Source organism: Ascaphus truei, assembly GCF_040206685.1.
Source record: "Ascaphus truei isolate aAscTru1 chromosome 23 unlocalized genomic scaffold, aAscTru1.hap1 SUPER_23_unloc_2, whole genome shotgun sequence".
NCBI classification, from domain to species: domain Eukaryota; kingdom Metazoa; phylum Chordata; class Amphibia; order Anura; family Ascaphidae; genus Ascaphus; species Ascaphus truei.
In genome coordinates, this window is record NW_027453863.1 from 766,423 (window position 1) to 790,366 (window position 23,944).

The window sequence follows — 23,944 nt, forward strand, 5'->3', positions numbered from 1 at the left end:
CGCGGGCGAGCGTGTGTGCCCTCGCACGAGCGTGAGCGGGGATATGTAAGTAAGCGCCGAGCGCGGGCGAGCGTGTGTGCCCGCGCACGAGCGTGAGCGGGGATATGTAAGTAAGCGCCGAGTGCGGGCAAGCGTGTGTGCCCGCGCACGAGCGTGAGCGGGGATATGTAAGTAAGCGCCGAGCGCGGGCGAGCGTGTGTGCCCGCGCACGAGCGTGAGCGGGGATATGTAAGTAAGCGCCGAGCGCGTGTGCCCGCGCACGAGTGTGAGCGGGGATATGTAAGTAAGCGCCGCCCGCTCAGCGCTAGCGGAGACGCAGCCCAAGTAAGGTAAGTGGGGTATGAATGGGTTAAAACTTCATTTTAATGGTAATCAGATAAAATAAGGTAGTATCGAACTTAACGATAAAACGCTGCCTGGGTCAGACGATAGTTATTTGGCGCTTCGCTGGCGCCGGCAGCATTTTAGCGTTAAGTTCGATACTACCTTATTTTATCTGATTACCATTAAAATGACGTTTTAACCCATTCATCCCCACTTCCCCCCGCTTAGGGGGTCTCTGCGTGTGCGCTCACAGCCGGGTTCTAGGTCTGTTGCTAAAGATAACAAGTTGTCGGGATTATGAGCTGTAGGTGAGTACATGTGAGACACGCACACGCGTGTGCGGCATGTTACCGGCGCCTCGCTGCTTCCTGAGCCCGGGTATACATGGCGTCCTGTGAGGCGGGCTTCATCCCCGGCGCTTCCTGCGCTGGCTCACACCTGACAGGTAATCCCCAAATCCCCCGGCCCTTTCGTGTGTGTTTGTGCTGTCTGCCGGGGGGGACACACCCATCCTTTAATGAGTTAAACTTCACAGGACGGAGCCCTGCCAGCTGCGGCGGCGGAGGCTTCCCCTGCATCAAAGGGTTAAACCCATCCGAGAGGTGAGAGGGGGGAGGAGCCGGGCTGGGGAAAAGGCAGAGGTGCAACCAGGAGAGTTTAGGTGTGAAAGGAACAGCCTGTGACAGAGAGGATCACAGGAGCCCGACTGCGTGAGATCTCCCGGCCGCTGAGCCCAGGAGATCCCCCCGGCTGCTGAGCCCAGGAGATCCCCCCCGGCCGCTGAGCCCAGGAGATCCCCCCTGGCTGCTGAGCCCAGGAGATCCCCCCCGGCCGCTGAGCCCAGGAGATCCCCCCTGGCTGCTGAGCCCAGGAGATCCCCCCCGGCCGCTGAGCCCAGGAGATCCCCCCTGGCTGCTGATCCCAGGAGAGCCCCCTGGCTGCTGAGCCCAGGAGATCCCCCCCGGCTGCTGATCCCAGGAGATCCCACCTGGCTGCTGATCTCTGGAGGTTCCCCCCCCCCCCCCCGGCTGCTGGTCCCAGGAGATCCCCCCTGGCTGCTGATCTCTGGAGGTCCCCCCCGGCTGCTGGTCCCAGGAGATCCCCCCCCCCTGGCTGCTGGTCCCAGGAGATCCCCCCTTTGCTGCTGATCCCAGGAGGTCCCTGGCCGCTGATCCCAGGAGGTCCCCAGCTGCTGATCCCTGGAGGTCCCCGGCTGCTGATCCCTGGAGGTCCCTGGCCACTAATCCCAGGAGACCCCCCCTGATCCCAGGAGGTCTCCCCCGGCCACTGATCCCAGGAGGTCCCCCCCTGGCCGTTGATCCCAGGAGGTCCCCACCTGGCCGCTGAACCCAGGAAACCGTCCCCTGGCCGCTGATCCCTGGAGGTCCCCAGGATACTCTGCTGGACCTACGAGGGGTGCAGGGTGTGAAGGTATGTGGTGCTTTCATGCGCTGTAGGGTGGTACAATCTTCCCACGGATTACACTCAGGAGACCCCATGTGTTATTATTCTAATGGCAAAGAACGAGAGAGAGCGGCCGAGAGAGAGAGTGGAGTGCGGCCGAGAGAGAGAGGGGAGAACGGCCGAGAAAGAGAGGGGAGAACGGCCGAGAGAGAGAGGGGAGAACGGCCGAGAGAGAGAGGGGAGAACGGCCAAGAGAGAGAGGGGAGAACGGCCAAGAGAGAGAGGGGAGAACGGCCGAGAGAGAGAGGGGAGAACGCCCGAGAGAGGGAGAGGAGAACGCCCGAGAGAGAGAGAGCGGAGAACGCCCGAGAGAGAGAGCGGAGAACGCCCGAGAGAGAGCGGAGAACGCCCGAGAGAGTGAGAGGGCAGAACGCCCGAGAGAGAGGGGAGAACGCCCGAGAGAGAGGGGAGAACGCCTGAGAGAGAGAGGGGAGAACGCCCGAGAGAGGGAGAGGAGAACGCCCGAGAGAGAGAGAGAACGCCCGAGAGAGAGCGGAGAATGCCCGAGAGAGAGAGCGGAGAACGCCCGAGAGAGAGAGCGGAGAACGCCCGAGAGAGAGAGGGGAGAACGCCCGAGAGAGAGAGAGAGGAGAACGCCCGAGAGAGAGAGAGGAGAACGCCCGAGAGAGAGGAGAACACCCGAGAGGAGAACGCCCGAGAGAGAGAGAGGGGAATACACCCGAGAGAGAGAGGGGAATACAGCTGAGAGAGAGAGGGGAATACACCCAAGAGAGAGAGGGGAATACACCCGAGAGAGAGAGAGGAATACACCCGAGAGAGAGAGGGGAATACACCAGAGAGAGAGAGAGGAATACACCCGAGAGAGAGAGGGGAGAACGCCTGAGAGAGAGAGGGGAGAACGCCCGAGAGAGAGAACGCCCGAGAGAGAGGAGAACGCCCGAGAGGAGAACGCCCGAGAGAGAGGAATACACCCGAGAGAGAGGGGAGAATGGCCGAGAGAGAGTTGAGAACGCCAGAGAGAGAGGAGAACGCCCGAGAGAGAGAGGAATACACCTGAGAGAGAGAGCGGAGAACGCCCGAGAGAGAGAGAGCGGAGAACGCCCGAGAGAGAGAGAGCGGAGAACGCCCGAGAGAGCGGAGAACACCCGAGAGAGAGAGCGGAGAACGCCCGAGAGAGAGAGGGGAGAACGCCCGAGAGAGTGGGGAGAACGCCCGAGAGAGTGGGGAGAACGCCCGAGAGAGAGAGAGGGGAGAACGCCCGAGAGAGAGAGAGGGGAGAACGCCCGAGAGAGAGAGAGGGGAGAACGCCCGAGAGAGGAGAGAGAGAGGGGAGAACGCCCGAGAGAGGAGAGAGAGAGGCGAGAACGCCCGAGAGAGGAGAGAGAGAGGGGAGAACGCCGGCTCTGGTCCCAGCAATGGATCCATGAAATCGCCTCGTTCCTTCAGGCAGAGCCTATAATATGCCCCCTATCTCACTCATACAGGACACCTACACGCTCATATTGAACAATCTCACTCACACACAACTCCCCTACCACTCACACTCACCTACCACTCGCACACACAACTCCCTTACAACTCGCGCACACACACACAACTCTCCTACCACTCACACTCACCTACCAATCGCACACACAACTCCTATCACACACACAAACACACACAACTCCCCTACCACTCACACTCACCTACCACTCGCACACACAACTCCCCTACCACTCACACTCACCTACCACTCTCACACAACTCCCCTACCACTCTCACTCGCCTACCACTCGCACACACACAACTCTCCTACCACTCGCGCACACACACACAACTCCTATCACTCACACTCTCCTACCACTCGCACACACAACTCTCCTACCACTCGCGCACACACACACAACTCCTATCACTCACACTCTCCTACCACTCGCACACACAACTCTCCTATCGCACACACAAACACACAACTCGCCTACCACTTGCACACACACAACTCCTCTATCACTTACACTCTCGAACCACTCACACACAGCTATCATACACTCCTACCACTCACAGACCACTCGCCTAGCACACACACGGACCACTCGCCTACCACTCACACAGACCACTCGCCTAGCACACACACGGACCACTCGCCTAGCACACACGGACCACTCGCCTAGCACACACACGGACCACTCGCCTAGCACACACACGGACCACTCGCCTAGCACACACGGACCACTCGCCTACCACTCACACAGACCACTCGCCTAGCACACACACGGACCACTCGCCTAGCACACACGGACCACTCGCCTACCACACACACGGACCACTCGCCTACCACACACACGGACCACTCGCCCAGCACACACACGGACCACTCGCCTACCACACACACGGACCACTCGCCTACCACACACACACAACTATCATACACTCGCCTACCACACACACACGACTATCATACACTCGCCTACCACACACACGACTATCATACACTCGCCTACCACACACACACAACTCTCCTACCACACACACACAACTCGCCTAGCCCTCACTCACACCTCTCTTCCACCACACACGCAACTCCTCTATCACTCGCACAACTTCTCGCACAACTTCTCGCACACCTCTCCTATCGCTCGCTCACTCGCACACGTCTCCTATCGCTCACTCGCACACCTCTCCTATCGCTCACTCGCACACCTCTCCTATCGCTCGCTCACTCGCACACCTCTCCTATCGCTCACTCGCACACCTATCGCTCGCTCACTCGCATACCTCTCCTATCGCTCGCACACTCGCACACCTCTCCTATCGCTCGCTCACTCGCACACCTCCTATCGCTCGCTCACTCGCACACCTCTCCTATCGCTTGCTCACTCGCACACCTCTCCTATCGCTCACTCGCACACCTATCGCTCGCTCACTCGCACACCTCTCCTATCGCTCGCTCACTCGCACACATCTCCTATCGCTTGCTCGCTCACTCGAATACCTCTCCTATTGCTCGCTCACTCGCACACCTCTCCTATCGCTCGCTCACTCGCACACCTCTCCTATCGCTCGCTCACTCGCACACCTCTCCTATCGCTCGCTCACTCCAACACCTCTCCTATCGCTCGCTCACTCGCACACCTCTCCTATCGCTCGCTCACTCGCACACCTCTCCTATCGCTCGCTCACCCGCACACCTCTCCTATCGCTCGCTCACTCGCACACCTCTCCTATCGCTCGCTCACTCGCACACCTCTCCTATCGCTCGCTCACTCGCACACCTCTCCTATCGCTCGCTCACTCGCACACCTCTCCTATCGCTCGCTCACTCGCACACCTCCTATCGCTCGCTCACTCACTCGCACACCTCTCCTATCGCTCGCACACCTCTCCTATCGCTCACTCGCACACCTATCGCTCGCTCACTCGCACACCTCTCCTATCGCTCACTCGCACACCTCTCCTATCGCTCACTCGCACACCTCTCCTATCGCTCGCTCACTCGCACACCTCTCCTATCGCTCGCTCACTCGCACACCTCTCCTATCGCTCGCTCACTCGCACACCTCTCCTATCGCTCGCTCACTCGCACACCTCTCCTATCGCTCGCTCACTCGCACACCTCTCCTATCGCTCGCTCACTCGCACACCTCTCCTATCGCTCTCTCACTCGCACACCTCTCCTATCGCTCGCTCACTCGCACACCTCTCCTATCGCTCGCTCACTCGCACACCTCTCCTATCGCGCGCTCACTCGCACACCTCTCCTATCGCTCGCTCACTCGCACACCTCTCCTATCGCTCGCTCACTCGCACACCTCTCCTATCGCTCGCTCACTCGCACACCTCTCCTATCGCTCGCTCACTCGCACACCTCTCCTATCGCTCGCTCACTCGCACACCTCTCCTAACGCTCGCTCACTCGCACACCTCTCCTATCGCTCGCTCACTCGCACACCTCTCCTATCGCTCGCTCACTCGCACACCTCTCCTATCGCTCGCTCACTCGCACACCTCTCCTATCGCTCGCTCACTCACTCGCACACCTCTCCTATCGCTCGCTCACTCGCACACCTCTCCTATCGCTCGCTCACTCACTCGCACACCTCTCCTATCGCTCGCTCACTCGCACACCTCTATCGCAATATACGCTATGGAAGTAATTACACGCCGATAACACGCCGATTACACACCGATACATTATCATTACATTTCTCTGACCATACATTTACTTGATATTTTTTGTACCATAGCATATGATCTGTGACACATTATGACACTGCTCTGCGTGTTACAGATACAGCGCTCTGCGTGTTACAGCGCTCTGCGTGTTACAGATACAGCGCTCTGCGTGTTACAGATACAGCGCTCTGCGTGTTACAGATAGATACAGCGCTCTGCGTATATACAGCGCTCTGCGTGTTACAGATAGATACAGCGCTCTGCGTGTTACAGATAGATACAGCGCTCTGCGTGTTACAGATAGATACAGCGCTCTGCGTGTTATAGTTAGATACAGCGCTCTGCGTTTTATAGATAGATACAGCGCTCTGCGTGTTATAGATAGATACAGCGCTCTGCGTGTTACAGATAGATACAGCGCTCTGCGTGTTACAGATAGATACAGCGCTCTGCGTGTTATAGATAGATACAGCGCTCTGCATGTTATAGATACAGTGCTCTGCGTGTTACAGATAGATACAGCGCTCTGCGTATATACAGCACTCTGCGTGTTATAGATAGATAAAGCGCTCTGCGTGTTATAGATACAGTGCTCTGCGTGTTACAGATAGATACAGCGCTTTGCGTGTTATAGATACAGTGCTCTGCGTGTTACAGATAGATACAGCGCTCTGCGTGTTATAGATACAGCGCTCTGCGTGTTATAGATAGATACAGCGCTCTGCGTGTTACAGCGCTCTGCGTGTTATAGATAGATACAGCGCTCTGCGTGTTATAGATACAGTGCTCTGCGTGTTACAGATAGATACAGCGCTCTGCGTGTTACAGATAGATACAGCGCTCTGCGTGTTATAGATAGATACAGCGCTCTGCGTGTTATAGATAGATACAGCGCTCTGCGTGTTACAGATAGATACAGCGCTCTGCGTGTTATAGATAGATACAGCGCTCTGCGTGTTATAGATAGATACAGCGCTCTGCGTGTTATAGATAGATACAGCGCTCTGCGTGTTACAGATACATGCTCTGCGTGTTATAGATACAGCGCTCTGCGTGTTACAGATAGATACAGCGCTCTGCGTGTTACAGATAGATACAGCGCTCTGCGTGTTATAGATAGATACAGCACTCTGCGTGTTATAGATATATACAGCGCTCTGCGTGTTATAGATAGATACAGCGCTCTGCGTGTTATAGATAGATACAGCGCTCTGCGTGTTATAGATACAGCGCTCTGCGTATGTACAGGTGTGTCCCACAGTGAGCGGAGCGATGCTCTGCAGGTGTGCCCCACAGTGAGCGGAGCGATGCTCTGCAGGTGTGCCCCGCAGTGAGCGGAGCGATGCTCTGCAGGTGTGTCCCGCAGTGAGCGGAGCGATGCTCTGCAGGTGTGTCCCGCAGTGAGCGGAGCGATGCTCTGCAGGTGTGTCCCACAGTGAGCGGAGCGATGCTCTGCAGGTGTGTCCCACAGTGAGCGGAGCGATGCTCTGCAGGTGTGCCCCACAGTGAGCGGAGCGATGCTCTGCAGGTGTGCCCCACAGTGAGCGGAGCGATGCTCTACAGGTGTGTCCCACAGTGAGTGGAGCGATGCTCTGCAGGTGTGTCCCACAGTGAGCGGAGCGATGCTCTGCAGGTGTGTCCCACAGTGAGCGGAGCGATGCTCTGCAGTTGTGTCCCACAGTGAGCGGAGCGATGCTCTGCAGGTGTGTCCCACAGTGAGCGGAGCGATGCTCTGCAGTTGTGTCCCACAGTGAGCGGAGCGATGCTCTGCAGGTGTGTCCCACAGTGAGCGGAGCCATGCTCTGCAGGTGTGTCCCACAGTGAGCGGAGCGATGCTCTGCAGTTGTGTCCCACGGTGAGCGGAGCGATGCTCTGCAGGTGTGTCCCACAGTGAGCGGAGCGATGCTCTGCAGTTGTGTCCCACTGTGAGCGGAGCGATGCTCTGCAGTTGTGTCCCACTGTGAGCGGAGCGATGCTCTGCAGTTGTGTCCCACTGTGAGCGGAGCGATGCTCTGCAGGTGTGTCCCACAGTGAGCGGAGCGATGCTCTGCAGGTGTGTCCCACAGTGAGCGGAGCCATGCTCTGCAGGTGTGTCCCACAGTGAGCGGAGCGATGCTCTGCAGGTGTGCCCCACAGTGAGCGGAGCGATGCTCTGCAGGTGTGTCCCACAGTGAGCGGAGCGATGCTCTGCAGGTGTGTCCCACAGTGAGCGGAGCGATGCTCTGCAGGTGTGTCCCACAGTGAGCGGAGCGATGCTCTGCAGGTGTGTCCCACTGTGAGCGGAGCGATGCTCTGCAGGTGTGCCCCACAGTGAGCGGAGCCATGCTCTGCAGGTGTGTCCCACAGTGAGCGGAGCGATGCTCTGCAGGTGTGTCCCACAGTGAGCGGAGCGATGCTCTGCAGGTGTGTCCCACAGTGAGCGGAGCCATGCTCTGCAGGTGTGTCCCACAGTGAGCGGAGCGATGCTCTGCAGGTGTGTCCCACTGTGAGCGGAGCGATGCTCTGCAGGTGTGCCCCACAGTGAGCGGAGCCATGCTCTGCAGGTGTGTCCCACAGTGAGTGGAGCGATGCTCTGCAGGTGTGTCCCACAGTGAGCGGAGCCATGCTCTGCAGGTGTGCCCCACAGTGAGCGGAGCGATGCTCTGCAGGTGTGCCCCGCAGTGAGCGGAGCGATGCTCTGCAGGTGTCCCACAGTGAGCGGAGCCATGCTCTGCAGTTGTGTCCCACAGTGAGCGGAGCGATGCTCTGCAGGTGTGTCCCACAGTGAGCGGAGCGATGCTCTGCAGGTGTGTCCCACAGTGAGCGGAGCCATGCTCTGCAGTTGTGTCCCACAGTGAGCGGAGCGATGCTCTGCAGGTGTGTCCCACAGTGAACGGAGCGATGCTCTGCAGGTGTGTCCCGCAGTGAGCGGAGCCATGCTCTGCAGGTGTGCCCCGCAGTGAGCGGAGCGATGCTCTGCAGGTGTGTCCCGCAGTGAGCGGAGCGATGCTCTGCAGGTGTGTCCCGCAGTGAGCGGAGCGATGCTCTGCAGGTGTGTCCCACAGTGAGCGGAGCGATGCTCTGCAGGTGTGTCCCACAGTGAGCGGAGCGATGCTCTGCAGGTGTGTCCCACAGTGAGCGGAGCGATGCTCTGCAGGTGTGTCCCACAGTGAGTGGAGCGATGCTCTACAGGTGTGTCCCACTGTGAGCGGAGCGATGCTCTGCAGGTGTGTCCCACAGTGAGCGGAGCGATGCTCTGCAGGTGTGTCCCACAGTGAGCGGAGCGATGCTCTGCAGGTGTGTCCCACAGTGAGCGGAGCGATGCTCTGCAGGTGTGCCCCACAGTGAGCGGAGCGACGCTCTGCAGGTGTGCCCCGCAGTGAGCGGAGCGACGCTCTGCAGGTGTGTCCCACAGTGAGCGGAGCGATGCTCTGCAGGTGTGCCCCACAGTGAGCGGAGCGATGCTCTGCAGGTGTGTCCCGCAGTGAGCGGAGCGATGCTCTGCAGGTGTGCCCCGCAGTGAGCGGAGCGATGCTCTGCAGGTGTGTCCCGCAGTGAGCGGAGCGATGCTCTGCAGGTGTGTCCCGCAGTGAGCGGAGCGATGCTCTGCAGGTGTGTCCCACAGTGAGCGGAGCGATGCTCTGCAGGTGTGTCCCACAGTGAGCGGAGCGATGCTCTGCAGGTGTGTCCCACAGTGAGCGGAGCGATGCTCTGCAGGTGTGTCCCACAGTGAGTGGAGCGATGCTCTACAGGTGTGTCCCACTGTGAGCGGAGCGATGCTCTGCAGGTGTGTCCCACAGTGAGCGGAGCGATGCTCTGCAGGTGTGTCCCACAGTGAGCGGAGCGATGCTCTGCAGGTGTGTCCCACAGTGAGCGGAGCGATGCTCTGCAGGTGTGCCCCACAGTGAGCGGAGCGACGCTCTGCAGGTGTGCCCCGCAGTGAGCGGAGCGACGCTCTGCAGGTGTGTCCCACAGTGAGCGGAGCGATGCTCTGCAGGTGTGCCCCACAGTGAGCGGAGCGATGCTCTGCAGGTGTGTCCCGCAGTGAGCGGAGCGATGCTCTGCAGGTGTGCCCCGCAGTGAGCGGAGCGATGCTCTGCAGGTGTGCCCCGCAGTGAGCGGAGCGACGCTCTGCAGGTGTGTCACGCAGTGAGCGGAGCGACGCTCTGCAGGTGTGCCCCGCAGTGAGCGGAGCGACGCTCTGCAGGTGTGTCCCGCAGTGAGCGGAGCGATGCTCTGCAGGTGTGTCCCGCAGTGAGCGGAGCGATGCTCTGCAGGTGTGCCCCGCAGTGAGCGGAGCGACGCTCTGCAGGTGTGTCACGCAGTGAGCGGAGCGACGCTCTGCAGGTGTGCCCCGCAGTGAGCGGAGCGACGCTCTGCAGGTGTGTCCCGCAGTGAGCGGAGCGACGCTCTGCAGGTGTGTCCCGCAGTGAGCGGAGCGATGCTCTGCAGGTGTGTCCCGCAGTGAGCGGAGCGATGCTCTGCAGGTGTGTCCCGCAGTGAGCGGAGGGATGCTCTGCAGGTGTGTCACGCAGTGAGCGGAGCGACGCTCTGCAGGTGTGCCCCGCAGTGAGCGGAGCGACGCTCTGCAGGTGTGTCCCGCAGTGAGCGGAGCGATGCTCTGCAGGTGTGTCCCGCAGTGAGCGGAGCGATGCTCTGCAGGTGTGTCCCGCAGTGAGCGGAGCGATGCTCTGCAGGTGTGTCCCGCAGTGAGCAGGTTAAATCTCTCTGACCCTAATCTCTCCGGGGTCTGGCTGGGCGTCCGGTGCTCAGACGGTAATTACTGTAATTTGCGGCCGTTATTACAGCTGCCGGCGCTGGGATTATTTCTGCGGGAGAATAAACTATATTTACGTTCCCTCTGTACATGTAAAAACATCTAATCAGCGAGGATCACGTGGGCCGGGGGGATCACGAGGTCCGGGGGGGGGGGGGTCACGAGGTCCGGGGGGGGGGGGGGCGGTTACGGGATCCGAGTCTGCAAAATCTGGGAGTCTAACAACTCGGATCCCGAGGGGAAGAAAGGACCTTCGGCGAGGGGGAGACTTAATCCCAAACCCCCCCAGCAGGACAGGAACCAGTGAATGTGAGGGCGCCACCCCCACAATAATCACCGTCACGTCCCCCGACTCTCACGGGTTTGGGTCACTGTGGGGTGACCTCTCTCTTTCACGCACCGTGGGGTCCTGATAACGTGTACCCCTTCTTACGCGCCTTCTCCTTCTCTCTCCCGCAGACCCTTTCCTGGACCTCTCTCTTTCACACCCCGTGGGGTCCTGATAAAGTGTACCCCTTCTTACGCGCCTTCTCCTTCTCTCTCCCGCAGACCCTTTCCTGGACCTCTCTCTTTCACACCCCGTGGGGTCCTGATAAAGTGTACCCCTTCTTACGCGCCTTCTCCTTCTCTCTCCCGCAGACCCTTTCCTGGACCTCTCTCTTTCACACCCCGTGGGGTCCTGATAACGTGTACCCCTTCTTACGCGCCTTCTCCTTCTCTCTCCCGCAGACCCTTTCCTGGACCTCTCTCTTTCACACCCCATGGGGTCCTGATAACGTGTACCCCTTCTTACGCGCCTTCTCCTTCTCTCTCCCGCAGACCCTTTCCTGGACCTCTTCTCCCGGCAATGCTGACTGCCGTGTGTAGCTCCCTGGGGAACCCGCCGCCGGATGCTGCCGTCTCCCCCTCCACCGCCGATCTCTCCCTCAAACCGCACCCCCATCCTTCCGGCTCGGGGATCCCCCTGCAGCCGTCCGCCGTCCAGGAGCCCCCCTACCCTCCGGCCGAGCGCTATGCCTCCCTCTCCTCTGTGAGGGGCCCCTGCCAGGCCTTTGGGGGCCGGGACCCCCTGGAGAGCAGCTCCTTCGCCAAGTTCTTGCACCCGCCCTTGGAGATGTCCCACCCGTACGAGTCGTGGGTCAGAGCCCCGGGCGCGGGGGGCTCCGGGGAAGATGGGGCGATCCCTCCGTGGTGGGATCTGCATGCTGGTGCCAGTTGGATGGACCTGCAGCCGGGGCTGGGGGGCTTCCCTGCTCCCCTCCCACACCAGTCCCCTCTGGGGGGATACGGCTCAGAGCTGAGCGGACCCTCTGCCCACATGCTGCCCCCCTCACCACACCACATGGGAGGCCTGGAACCCACATTGGAGCCTCAAGCCTCGGACCAGGGCTCAGACGGATCCCCTCGCCCCAAAGGCGCCCGGAGGGCGATGCCAGGAGCGCGGCGCAGACTGCCTGCCGGTGCCCCAACTGCCAGGAGGCGGAACGCATGGGCACCTGCGGGGAGGGTGCCAAGCTCAAAAACCTGCACAACTGCCACATCCCGGGCTGCGGGAAGGCGTACGCCAAGACCTCGCACCTGAAGGCGCACCTGCGCTGGCACAGCGGCGACCGGCCCTTCGTCTGCAACTGGCTGTTCTGCGGGAAGCGCTTCACCCGGAGCGACGAGCTGCAGCGGCACCTGCAGACGCACACCGGGGCGAAGAAGTATCCGTGCGCCTCCTGCAGCCGCGTCTTCATGCGCAGCGATCACCTGACCAAGCACATGAAGACCCACAGCGGGGAGAGCCAGGGGGCCGCCGAGACCCCCAGCAAACCCAAGAGTGAGGAGAGCGGCAGCACTCAGCCAAACTGAGACCCCACGCGTTCCGCAGCTTGGGGTATTGTGGGGGCTCCCTGCTGCGTGACAACTCCTGCCCCCCCCATCCTCAGGACTAGAGACACGGGGGGTAGGGGGAGACACGGGGGGGGGGGGGGGTCCTGTGGCATTAATTTATTTTGTAGATAGAATAGACCAGGATGATGTATTTCCTTCGCCCCCCCCCTCCGCAGGGTGCAGCATTCCCCCCCCCCCGCAGGGTGCAGCATTTCCCCCCCCGCCCCCGATAGGTGCAGCATTCCCCCCCCTCTGCAGGGTGCAGTATTCCCCCTCCCCCCCGCAGGGTGCAGCATTCCCCCCCCCCCGCAGGATGCAGCATTCCCCCCCCCCTGCAGGGTGCAGCATTCCCCCCCCGCAGGGTGCAGCATTCCCCCCCCCGCAGGGTGCAGCATTCCCCCCCCCGCAGGGTGCAGCATTCCCCCCCCCCCCTGCAGGGTGCAGTGTTGGCAGAGAGGGGAGCGCAGGGTGCAGTGTTGGCAAAGAGGGGGAGCGCAGTGTTGGCAGAGAGGGGAGCGCAGTGTTGGCAGAGAGGGGAGCGCAGTGTTGGCAGAGAGGGGAGCGCAGTGTTGGCAGAGAGGGGAGCGCAGGGTGCAGTGTTGGCAGAGAGGGGAGCGCAGTGTAGGCAGAGAGGGGAGCGCAGGTGCAGTGTTGGCAGAGAGGGGAGCACGGGTGCAGGGTTGGCATAGAGGGGAGCACGGGGTGCAGTGTTAGCAGAGAGGGGAGCACTGGGTGCAGTGTTGGCAAAGAGGGGAGCGCAGTGTTGGCAGAGAGGGGAGCGCAGTGTTGGCAGAGAGGGGAGCGCAGTGTTGGCAGAGAGGGGGAGCGCAGGGTGCAGTGTTGGCAGAGAGGGGAGCGCAGTGTAGGCAGAGAGGGGAGCGCAGGGTGCAGTGTTGGCAGAGAGGGGGAGCACGGGGTGCAGGGTTGGCAGAGAGGGGAGCACGGGGTGCAGTGTTAGCAGAGTGGGGAGCACGGGGTGCAGTGTTGGCAGAGAGGGGAGCGCAGTGTAGGCAGAGAGGGGAGCGCAGTGTAGGCAGAGAGGGGAGAACAGGGTGCAGTGTTGACAGAGAGGAGAGCACGGGTGCAGGGTTGGCAGAGAGGGGAGCACGGGGTGCAGTGTTAGCAGAGAGGGGAGCACGGGGTGCAGTGTTGGCAGAGAGGGGAGCACGGGGTGCAGTGTTGGCAGAGAGGGGAGCACGGGGTGCAGTGTTGGCAGAGAGGGGAGCGTAGGGTGTAGTGTTGGCAGAGAGGGTAGCGCGGGGTGCAGTGCTGGCAGAGAGGGGAGCGCAGTGTTGGCAGAGAGGGAGCGCAGGGTGCAGTGTTGGCAGAGAGGGGAGCGCGGGGTGCAGTGTTGGCAGAGAGGGGAGCGCAGGGTGCAGTGTTGGCAAAGGGGGGGACGCAGGGTGCAGTGTTGGCAGAGAGGTGGAGCGCAGGGTGCAGTGTTGGCAGAGAGTGGAGCGTGGGGTGCAGTGTTGGCAGAGAGGGGAGCGCAGTGTTGGCAGAGAGGGGAGCGCAGGGTGCAGTGTTGGCAAAGGGGGGGGGGGCGCAGGGTGCAGTGTTGCAGAGAGGGGAGCGCAGGGTGCAGTGTTGGCAGAGAGGGGTGCAGTGTTGGCAGAGAGGGGTGCAGTGTTGGCAGAGAGGGGAGCGCAGTGTTGGCAGAGAGGGGAGCGCAGTGTTGGCAGAGAGGGGAGCACGGGGTGCAGTGTTGGCAGAGAGGGGAGCGCAGGGTGCAGTGTTGGCAGAGAGGGGAGCGCAGGGTGCAGTGTTGGCAGAGAGGGGAGCGCAGTGTTGGCAGAGAGGGGAGCACGGGGTGCAGTGTTGGCAGAGGGGAGCGCAGGGTGCAGTGTTGGCAGAGGGGAGTGCAGGGTGCAGTGTTGGCAGAGAGGGAGCACGGGGTGCAGTGTTGGCAGAGAGGGGAGCGCAGTGTTGGCAGAGAGGGGAGCGCAGGGTGCAGTGTTGGCAGAGAGGGGAGCGCAGGGTGCAGTGTTGGCAGAGAGGGGAGCGCAGGGTGCAGTGTTAGCAGAGAGGGGAGAGCGGGGTGCAGTGTTGGCAGAGAGGGGAGCGCAGGGTGCAGTGTTGGCAGAGAGGGGAGCGTAGGGTGCAGTGTTAGCAGAGAGGGGAGCGCGGGGTGCAGTGTTGGCAGAGAGGGGAGCGCGGGGTGCAGTGTTGGCAGAGAGGGGAGTGCAAGGTGCAGTGTTGGCAGAGAGGGGAGCACGGGGTGCAGTGTTGGCAGAGAGGGGAGCACAGTGTTGGCAGAGAGGGGAGCGCAGGTGTAGTGTTGGCAGAGAGGGGAGCGCAGGGTGCAGTGTTGGCAGAGAGGGGAGCACGGGGTGCAGTGTTGGCAGAGAGGGGAGCGTAGGGTGCAGTGTTGGCAGAGAGGGGAGCGCAGTGTTGGCAGAGAGGGGAGCGCGGGGTGCAGTGTTGGCAGAGAGGGGAGCGCGGGGTCCAGTGATGGCAGAGAGGGGAGCGCAGGGTGCAGTGTTGGCAGAGAGGGGAGCGCGGGGTGCAGTGTTGGCAGAGAGGGGAGCGCAGGGTGCAGTGTTGGCAGAGAGGGGAGCACGGGGTGCAGTGTTGGCAGAGAGGAGAGCGGGGTGCAGTGTTGGCAGAGAGGGGAGCGCAGTGTTGGCAGAGAGGGAGCACGGGGTGCAGTGTTGGCAGAGAGGGGAGCACGGGGTGCAGTGTTGGCAGAGAGGGGAGCACGGGGTGCAGTGTTGGCAGAGAGGGGAGCGCAGTGTTGGCAGAGAGGGAGCACGGGGTGCAGTGTTGGCAGAGAGGGGAGCGCGGGGTGCAGTGTTGGCAGAGAGGGGAGTGCGGGGTGCAGTGTTGGCAGAGAGGGGAGCGCAGGGTGCAGTGTTGGCAGAGAGGGGAGCGCAGGGTGCAGTGTTGGCAGAAAGGGGAGCGCGGGGTGCAGTGTTGGCAGAGAGGGGAGCGCAGGGTGCAGTGTTGGCAGAGAGGGGAGCGCAGTGTTGGCAGAGAGGGAGTGCGGGGTGCAGTGTTGGCAGAGAGGGGAGCGCAGGGTGCAGTGTTGGCAGAGAGGGGAGCGCAGGGTGCAGTGTTGGCAGAAAGGGGAGCGCGGGGTGCAGTGTTGGCAGAGAGGGGAGCGCAGGGTTAGGGATTAGACCGCTCTGCGTCTCCTCACTCCCCGTCCCTGTATATACGGAGTATGGGGGGGGGGATCACTGTGCCAAATAACATAGGCAAGGTTTGGGGTGCAGGGAGGGGGCACTTTACTTCCTACCCCCAGCTGTGGCAGGGATTTGGGGCTTCTGGCAGGGGCAGTTCTTGCTTGCTATCCCCTTTATCACAGCCCCCCCTCCATGCATCATTAAAGTGGGTGTGGGGGTCTGCGTGGGGGCCCCTCCCGTGCTCACAGCCCCCCCTCCATACATCATTAAAGTGGGTGTGGGGGTCTGCGTGGGGGCCCCTCCCTGTGTTATGGGGGAATGTGCTTATAAAACGGGGTGGGGTGGGATGTGGGCAGAGAGCTGCTCCCCGCCCAGGGAGGGATCCCGCACGCACAGGCTGCACCTCGTTAACCCCACGCCTGCTGCCAGCCCCGTCCTGTGTGGCAGTGGGTTTCAGGCTATGGTCAGGAGTGGGGGGGATCAGCTGGGATGGGAGGTTAACCCTTTCCGGCTCACGGAGGTTTCCTGCACTCCAGAGATGAAGGGGTTACTTCCTTTAACTCTTTGCTGCCAGGACACTGCTATACATAATGTTTGTTTTGAAGTAGAACATTACACGCCTGCACTTAGCATGTTGTATGAATAAGAAGCATGTAGCGTAGTAATGTCCCACTCAAGGAGCTGTTAATACTGTGCATTGTAGTAATGCGTGGGGGGCGGGGGGGGGCTGAGGGGGGCGGGGGGCGGTTTGGGGAGAGATATGGCCAGTAATTTAATGATTGTTACTTTATGATTAGAAGCAATATAAGTAGTGTCACATAAGAGGGGGTGGGAAGGGGACTCCTTGTACCCCTGGTATTGGGGGGCAGGGGACTCCTTGTACCCCTGGTATTGGGGGGAAGGGGACTCCTTGTACCCCTGGTATTTGGGGGGCAGGGGACTCCTTGTAACCCTGGTATTGGTGGCTGTAGGGTTGTGAGCCTTGTGCCATTGAGGCATCAACCAGGTGGTATAAGGGCATCTTCCCCCTCCCCCCAAACGTCAGAGAGAGCGCATTTTCGGTCTGATTTTGCAGCGCAAGACATCCTGAGCACTGAGAATGTGATTTAGTCTTTTAAATCTCACTTGCCCTCTGTTCCACGCTATCTGCACCCAGTTACCAGTCTCTGGGGGTGGGACCTGCCCCCCCTGGGCTCTATGGGTGGTACCTGCCCCTGGTCTCTGGGGGTGGCACTTTCCCCCCATGTCTCTGGGGGTGGCACTTGCCCCCGATGTCTCTGGGGGTAGGACCTGCCCCCCCATGGCTCTGTGGCTGGCACCTGTCCCCCTGTCTGGGGTGGGACCTGCCCCTGGTCTGTGGGGGTGGGACCTGACTCTGGGGGTGCCCCTCGTGTATTCCAGGTGGGGGATCCTCATTACTGATGTGAGGCTGAAGCAGAAATAAAGAGGAGCTGTGTGTGACTTGGGCTGAGTTTGCTTTGTCTTTTTATCAGCACGGGCACAGGGGGGAGAGGGGGCTGGCACAGGGGGAGAGGGCTGGCACGGGGGAGAGGGGAGAGAGGGGGCTGGCACAGGGGGAGAGGGGGGAGAGGGGGCTGGCACAGGGGGAGAGGGGAGAGAGGGGGCTGGCACAGGGGGAGAGGGGGGAGGGGGCTGGCACAGGGGGAGAGGGGGCTGGCACGGGGGGAGAGGGGGCTGGCACAGGGGGAGAGGGGGAGAGGGGGCTGGCACGGGGGGAGAGGGGGCTGGCACAGGGGGAGAGGGGGCTGGCACAGGGGGAGAGGGGGCTGGCACAGAGGGAGAGGGGGTTGGCACCGGGGGAGAGGGGTCTGGCACAGGGGGAGAGGGGGCTGGCACACGGGGGAGAGGGGAGAGAGGGGGCTGGCACAGGGGGAGAGGGGGCTGGCACAGGGGGAGAGGGGAGAGAGGGGGCTGGCACAGGGGGAGAAGGGGGAGAGGGGGCTGGCACAGGGGGGAGAGGGGAGAGAGGGGGCTGGCACAGGGGGAGAGGGGGCTGGCACGGGGGGAGAAGGGGTTGGCACGTGGGGAGAGGGGGCTGGCACAGGGGGGAGAGGGGAGAGAGGGGGCTGGCACAGGGGGGAGAGGGGAGAGAGGGGGCTGGCACAGGGGGAGAGGGGGCTGGCACGGGGGGAGAAGGGGTTGGCACGTGGGGAGAGGGGGCTGGCACCGGGGGAGAGGGGAGAGAGGGGTCTGGCACAGGGGGAGAGGGGGCTGGCACAGGGGGGAGAGGGGAGAGAGGGGGCTGGCACAGGGGGAGAGGGGGGAGAGGGGGCTGGCACAGGGGGAGAGGGGAGAGAGGGGGCTGGCACAGGGGGAGAGGGGGGAGAGGGCTGGCACAGGGGGAGAGGGGGGAGAGGGGGCTGGCACAGGGGGAGAGGGGGCTGGCACAGGGGGGAGAGGGGAGAGAGGGGGCTGGCACAGGGGGAGAGGGGGCTGGCACGGGGGGAGAAGGGGTTGGCACGTGGGGAGAGGGGGCTGGCACAGAGGGAGAGGGGGCTGGCACCGGGGGAGAGGGGGCTGGCACAGGGGGAGAAGGGGTTGGCACGGGGGGAGAGGGGGCTGGCACAGAGGGAGAGGGGGCTGGCACCGGGGGAGAGGGGGCTGGCACAGGGGGGGGAGAGGGGAGAGGGGGCTGGCACAGGAGGAGAGGGGGGAGAGGGGGCTGGCACAGGGGGAGAGGGGGCTGGCACAGGGGGGAGAGGGGAGAGAGGGGGCTGGCACAGGGGGAGAGGGGGGAGAGGGGGCTGGCACCGGGGGAGAGGGGGGAGAGGGGGCTGGCACAGGGGGAGAGGGGGCTGGCACCGGGGGAGAGGGGGCTGGCACAGGGGGGAGAGGGGAGAGAGGGGGCTGGCACAGGGGAAGAGGGGGGAGAGGGGGATGGCACAGGGGGAGAGGGGGCTGGCACAGGGGGAGAGGGGGCTGGCACAGGGGGGAGAGGGTGCCAGCCTGTGAGAGGGTACAAAGCCCAGCGTGCCAGTCACTTCGTGTCAACGTTGTAATGTGTTATATCATTGTTTCCTCTCTGTTGGGTTGTACAACACTGCAGAGTATGTTGGTGCCTGTAAGTGGGAACTTTTGAATATATCGGGGTCCGGTTTGCTTGTAATAAAAGCCAGTTTAGACTGACTACCCCATTACCCAATCCTACTGTCACTATACTGCATACTGTACAGGCTGAGCCTGTAACCCCAGAAGTGCCAGCTCCGGGCAGGAAGTGTCTCAGTGTTACACCTCTCACTGCTTGTTAGTATGTCTCACACAGTAATGAAGTCTCAGTTATAATAATAATTTTTAAAAAAAATCATCACTTTTCTATGAAAATTAGTCTCTTTTAGCCCAGAATAGCCCAAATCTCACTCATTTTATGGTGCTTGGAGGGGACAGTAACTCCTTGTGCAGTCACAGCGCCCTCGTGTGGCCAGCAGCGCACACAGCGTGTCCCAGGTAATGTCACAGCGCCCTCGTGCGGCCAGCAGCGCACACAGCGTGTCCCAGGTAATGTCACAGCGCCCTCGTGTGGCCAGCAGCGCACACAGCGTGTCCCAGGTAATGTCACAGCGCCCTCGTGTGGCCAGCAGCGCACACAGCGTGTCCCAGGTAATGTCACAGCGCCCTCGTGTGGCCAGCAGCGCACACAGCGTGTCCCAGGTAATGTCACAGCGCCCTCGTGCGGCCAGCAGCGCACACAGCGTGTCCCAGGTAATGTCACAGCGCCCTCGTGTGGCCAGCAGCGCACACAGCGTGTCCCAGGTAATGTCACAGCGCCCTCGTGTGGCCAGCAGCGCACACAGCGTGTCCCAGGTAATGTCACAGCGCCCTCGTGTGGCCAGCAGCGCACACAGCGTGTCCCAGGTAATGTCACAGCGCCCTCGTGTGGCCAGCAGCGCACACAGCGTGTCCCAGGTAATGTCACAGCGCCCTCGTGTGGCCAACAGCGCACACAGCGTGTCCCAGGTAATGTCACAGCGCCCTCGTGTGGCCAGCAGCGCACACAGCGTGTCCCAGGTAATGTCACAGCGCCCTCGTGTGGCCAGCAGCGCACACAGCGTGTCCCAGGTAATGTCACAGCGCCCTCGTGTGGCCAGCAGCGCACACAGCGTGTCCCAGGTAATGTCACAGCGCCCTCGTGTGGCCAGCAGCGCACACAGCGTGTCCCAGGTAATGTCACAGCGCCCTCGTGTGGCCAGCAGCGCACACAGCGTGTCCCAGGTAATGTCACAGCGCCCTCGTGTGGCCAGCAGCGCACACAGCGTGTCCCAGGTAATGTCACAGCGCCCTCGTGTGGCCAGCAGCGCACACAGCGTGTCCCAAGTAATGTCACAGCGCCCTCGTGTGGCCAGCAGCGCACACAGCGTGTCCCAGGTAATGTCACAGCGCCCTCGTGTGGCCAGCAGCGCACACAGTGTGTCCCAGGTAATGTCACAGCGCCCTCGTGTGGCCAGCAGCGCACACAGCGTGTCCCAGGTAATGTCACAGCGCCCTCGTGTGGCCAACAGCGCACACAGCGTGTCCCAGGTAATGTCACAGCGCCCTCGTGTGGCCAGCAGCGCACACAGCGTGTCCCAGGTAATGTCACAGCGCCCTCGTGCGGCCAGCAGCGCACACAGCGTGTCCCAGGTAATGTCACAGCGCCCTCGTGTGGCCAGCAGCGCACACAGCGTGTCCCAGGTAATGTCACAGCGCCCTCGTGTGGCCAGCAGCGCACACAGCGAGTCCCAGGTAATGTCACAGCGCCCTCGTGTGGCCAGCAGCGCACACAGCGTGTCCCAGGTAATGTCACAGCGCCCTCGTGTGGCCAGCAGCGCACACAGCGTGTCCCAGGTAATGTCACAGCGCCCTCGTGTGGCCAGCAGCGCACACAGCGTGTCCCAGGTAATGTCACAGCGCCCTCGTGTGGCCAGCAGCGCACACAGCGTGTCCCAGGTAATGTCACAGCGCCCTCGTGTGGCCAGCAGCGCACACAGCGTGTCCCAGGTAATGTCACAGCGCCCTCGTGTGGCCAGCAGCGCACACAGCGTGTCCCAGGTAATGTCACAGCGCCCTCGTGCGGCCAGCAGCGCACACAGCGTGTCCCAGGTAATGTCACAGCGCCCTCGTGTGGCCAGCAGCGCACACAGCGTGTCCCAGGTAATGTCACAGCGCCCTCGTGTGGCCAGCAGTGCACACAGCGTGTCCCAGGTAATGTCACAGCGCCCTCGTGTGGCCAGCAGCGCACACAGCGTGTCCCAGGTAATGTCACAGCGCCCTCGTGTGGCCAGCAGCGCACACAGCGTGTCCCAGGTAATGTCACAGCGCCCTCGTGTGGCCAGCAGCGCACACAGCGTGTCCCAGGTAATGTCACAGCGCCCTCGTGTGGCCAGCAGCGCACACAGCGTGTCCCAGGTAATGTCACAGCGCCCTCGTGTGGCCAGCAGCGCACACAGCGTGTCCCAGGTAATGTCACAGCGCCCTCGTGTGGCCAGCAGCGCACACAGCGTGTCCCAGGTAATGTCACAGCGCCCTCGTGTGGCCAGCAGCGCACACAGCGTGTCCCAGGTAATGTCACAGCGCCCTCGTGTGGCCAGCAGCGCACACAGCGTGTCCCAGGTAATGTCACAGCGCCCTCGTGTGGCCAGCAGCGCACACAGCGTGTCCCAGGTAATGTCACAGCGCCCTCGTGTGGCCAGCAGCGCACACAGCGTGTCCCAGGTAATGTCACAGCGCCCTCGTGTGGCCAGCAGCGCACACAGCGTGTCCCAGGTAATGTCACAGCGCCCTCGTGTGGCCAGCAGCGCACACAGCGTGTCCCAGGTAATGTCACAGCGCCCTCGTGTGGCCAGCAGCGCACACAGCGTGTCCCAGGTAATGTCACAGCGCCCTCGTGTGGCCAGCAGCGCACACAGCGTGTCCCAGGTAATGTCACAGCGCCCTCGTGTGGCCAGCAGCGCACACAGCGTGTCCCAGGTAATGTCACAGCGCCCTCGTGTGGCCAGCAGCGCACACAGCGTGTCCCAGGTAATGTCACAGCGCCCTCGTGTGGCCAGCAGCGCACACAGCGTGTCCCAGGTAATGTCACAGCGCCCTCGTGTGGCCAGCAGCGCACACAGCGTGTCCCAGGTAATGTCACAGCGCCCTCGTGTGGCCAGCAGCGCACACAGCGTGTCCCAGGTAATGTCACAGCGCCCTCGTGTGGCCAGCAGCGCACACAGCGTGTCCCAGGTAATGTCACAGCGCCCTCGTGTGGCCAGCAGCGCACACAGCGTGTCCCAGGTAATGTCACAGCGCCCTCGTGTGGCCAGCAGCGCACACAGCGTGTCCCAGGTAATGTCACAGCGCCCTCGTGTGGCCAGCAGCGCACACAGCGTGTCCCAGGTAATGTCACAGCGCCCTCGTGTGGCCAGCAGCGCACACAGCGTGTCCCAGGTAATGTCACAGCGCCCTCGTGTGGCCAGCAGCGCACACAGCGTGTCCCAGGTAATGTCACAGCGCCCTCGTGTGGCCAGCAGCGCACACAGCGTGTCCCAGGTAATGTCACAGCGCCCTCGTGTGGCCAGCAGCGCACACAGCGTGTCCCAGGTAATGTCACAGCGCCCTCGTGTGGCCAGCAGCGCACACAGCGTGTCCCAGGTAATGTCACAGCGCCCTCGTGTGGCCAGCAGCGCACACAGCGTGTCCCAGGTAATGTCACAGCGCCCTCGTGTGGCCAGCAGCGCACACAGCGTGTCCCAGGTAATGTCACAGCGCCCTCGTGTGGCCAGCAGCGCACACAGCGTGTCCCAGGTAATGTCACAGCGCCCTCGTGTGGCCAGCAGCGCACACAGCGTGTCCCAGGTAATGTCACAGCGCCCTCGTGTGGCCAGCAGCGCACACAGCGTGTCCCAGGTAATGTCACAGCGCCCTCGTGTGGCCAGCAGCGCACACAGCGTGTCCCAGGTAATGTCACAGCGCCCTCGTGTGGCCAGCAGCGCACACAGCGTGTCCCAGGTAATGTCACAGCGCCCTCGTGTGGCCAGCAGCGCACACAGCGTGTCCCAGGTAATGTCACAGCGCCCTCGTGTGGCCAGCAGCGCACACAGCGTGTCCCAGGTAATGTCACAGCGCCCTCGTGTGGCCAGCAGCGCACACAGCGTGTCCCAGGTAATGTCACAGCGCCCTCGTGTGGCCAGCAGCGCACACAGCGTGTCCCAGGTAATGTCACAGCGCCCTCGTGTGGCCAGCAGCGCACACAGCGTGTCCCAGGTAATGTCACAGCGCCCTCGTGTGGCCAGCAGCGCACACAGCGTGTCCCAGGTAATGTCACAGCGCCCTCGTGTGGCCAGCAGCGCACACAGCGTGTCCCAGGTAATGTCACAGCGCCCTCGTGTGGCCAGCAGCGCACACAGCGTGTCCCAGGTAATGTCACAGCGCCCTCGTGTGGCCAGCAGCGCACACAGCGTGTCCCAGGTAATGTCACAGCGCCCTCGTGTGGCCAGCAGCGCACACAGCGTGTCCCAGGTAATGTCACAGCGCCCTCGTGTGGCCAGCAGCGCACACAGCGTGTCCCAGGTAATGTCACAGCGCCCTCGTGTGGCCAGCAGCGCACACAGCGTGTCCCAGGTAATGTCACAGCGCCCTCGTGTGGCCAGCAGCGCACACAGCGTGTCCCAGGTAATGTCACAGCGCCCTCGTGTGGCCAGCAGCGCACACAGCGTGTCCCAGGTAATGTCACAGCGCCCTCGTGTGGCCAGCAGCGCACACAGCGTGTCCCAGGTAATGTCACAGCGCCCTCGTGTGGCCAACAGCGCACACAGCGTGTCCCAGGTAATGTCACAGCGCCCTCGTGTGGCCAGCAGTGCACACAGCGTGTCCCAGGTAATGTCACAGCGCCCTCGTGTGGCCAGCAGCGCACACAGCGTGTCCCAGGTAATGTCACAGCGCCCTCGTGTGGCCAGCAGTGCACACAGCGTGTCCCAGGTAATGTCACAGCGCCCTCGTGTGGCCAGCAGCGCGCACTGCGTGTCCCAGGTAATGTCACAGCGCCCTCGTGTGGCCAGCAGCGCACACAGCGTGTCCCAGGTAATGTCACAGCGCCCTCGTGTGGCCAGCAGCGCACACAGCGTGTCCCAGGTAATGTCACAGCGCCCTCGTGTGGCCAGCAGCGCACACAGCGTGTCCCAGGTAATGTCACAGCGCCCTCGTGTGGCCAGCAGCGCACACAGCGTGTCCCAGGTAATGTCACAGCGCCCTCGTGTGGCCAGCAGCGCACACAGCGTGTCCCAGGTAATGTCACAGCGCCCTCGTGTGG

The 23,944-nt window shown here is 62.3% G+C and overlaps 1 protein-coding gene across 1 annotated transcript; it reads left to right on the top strand.

The window, feature by feature from the left end:
• The first annotated feature begins 962 nt into the window (after positions 1 to 962).
• On the top strand, positions 963 to 12,774 carry SP6 (Sp6 transcription factor). Its single transcript, XM_075581020.1, is given in 3 exon segments — positions 963 to 1,755; positions 11,480 to 12,093; positions 12,096 to 12,774. Coding segments are annotated over 2 exon segments (1,005 nt in total). The 5' UTR covers positions 963 to 1,755; positions 11,480 to 11,507; the 3' UTR covers positions 12,515 to 12,774.
• Positions 12,775 to 23,944: the final 11,170 nt, after the last annotated feature.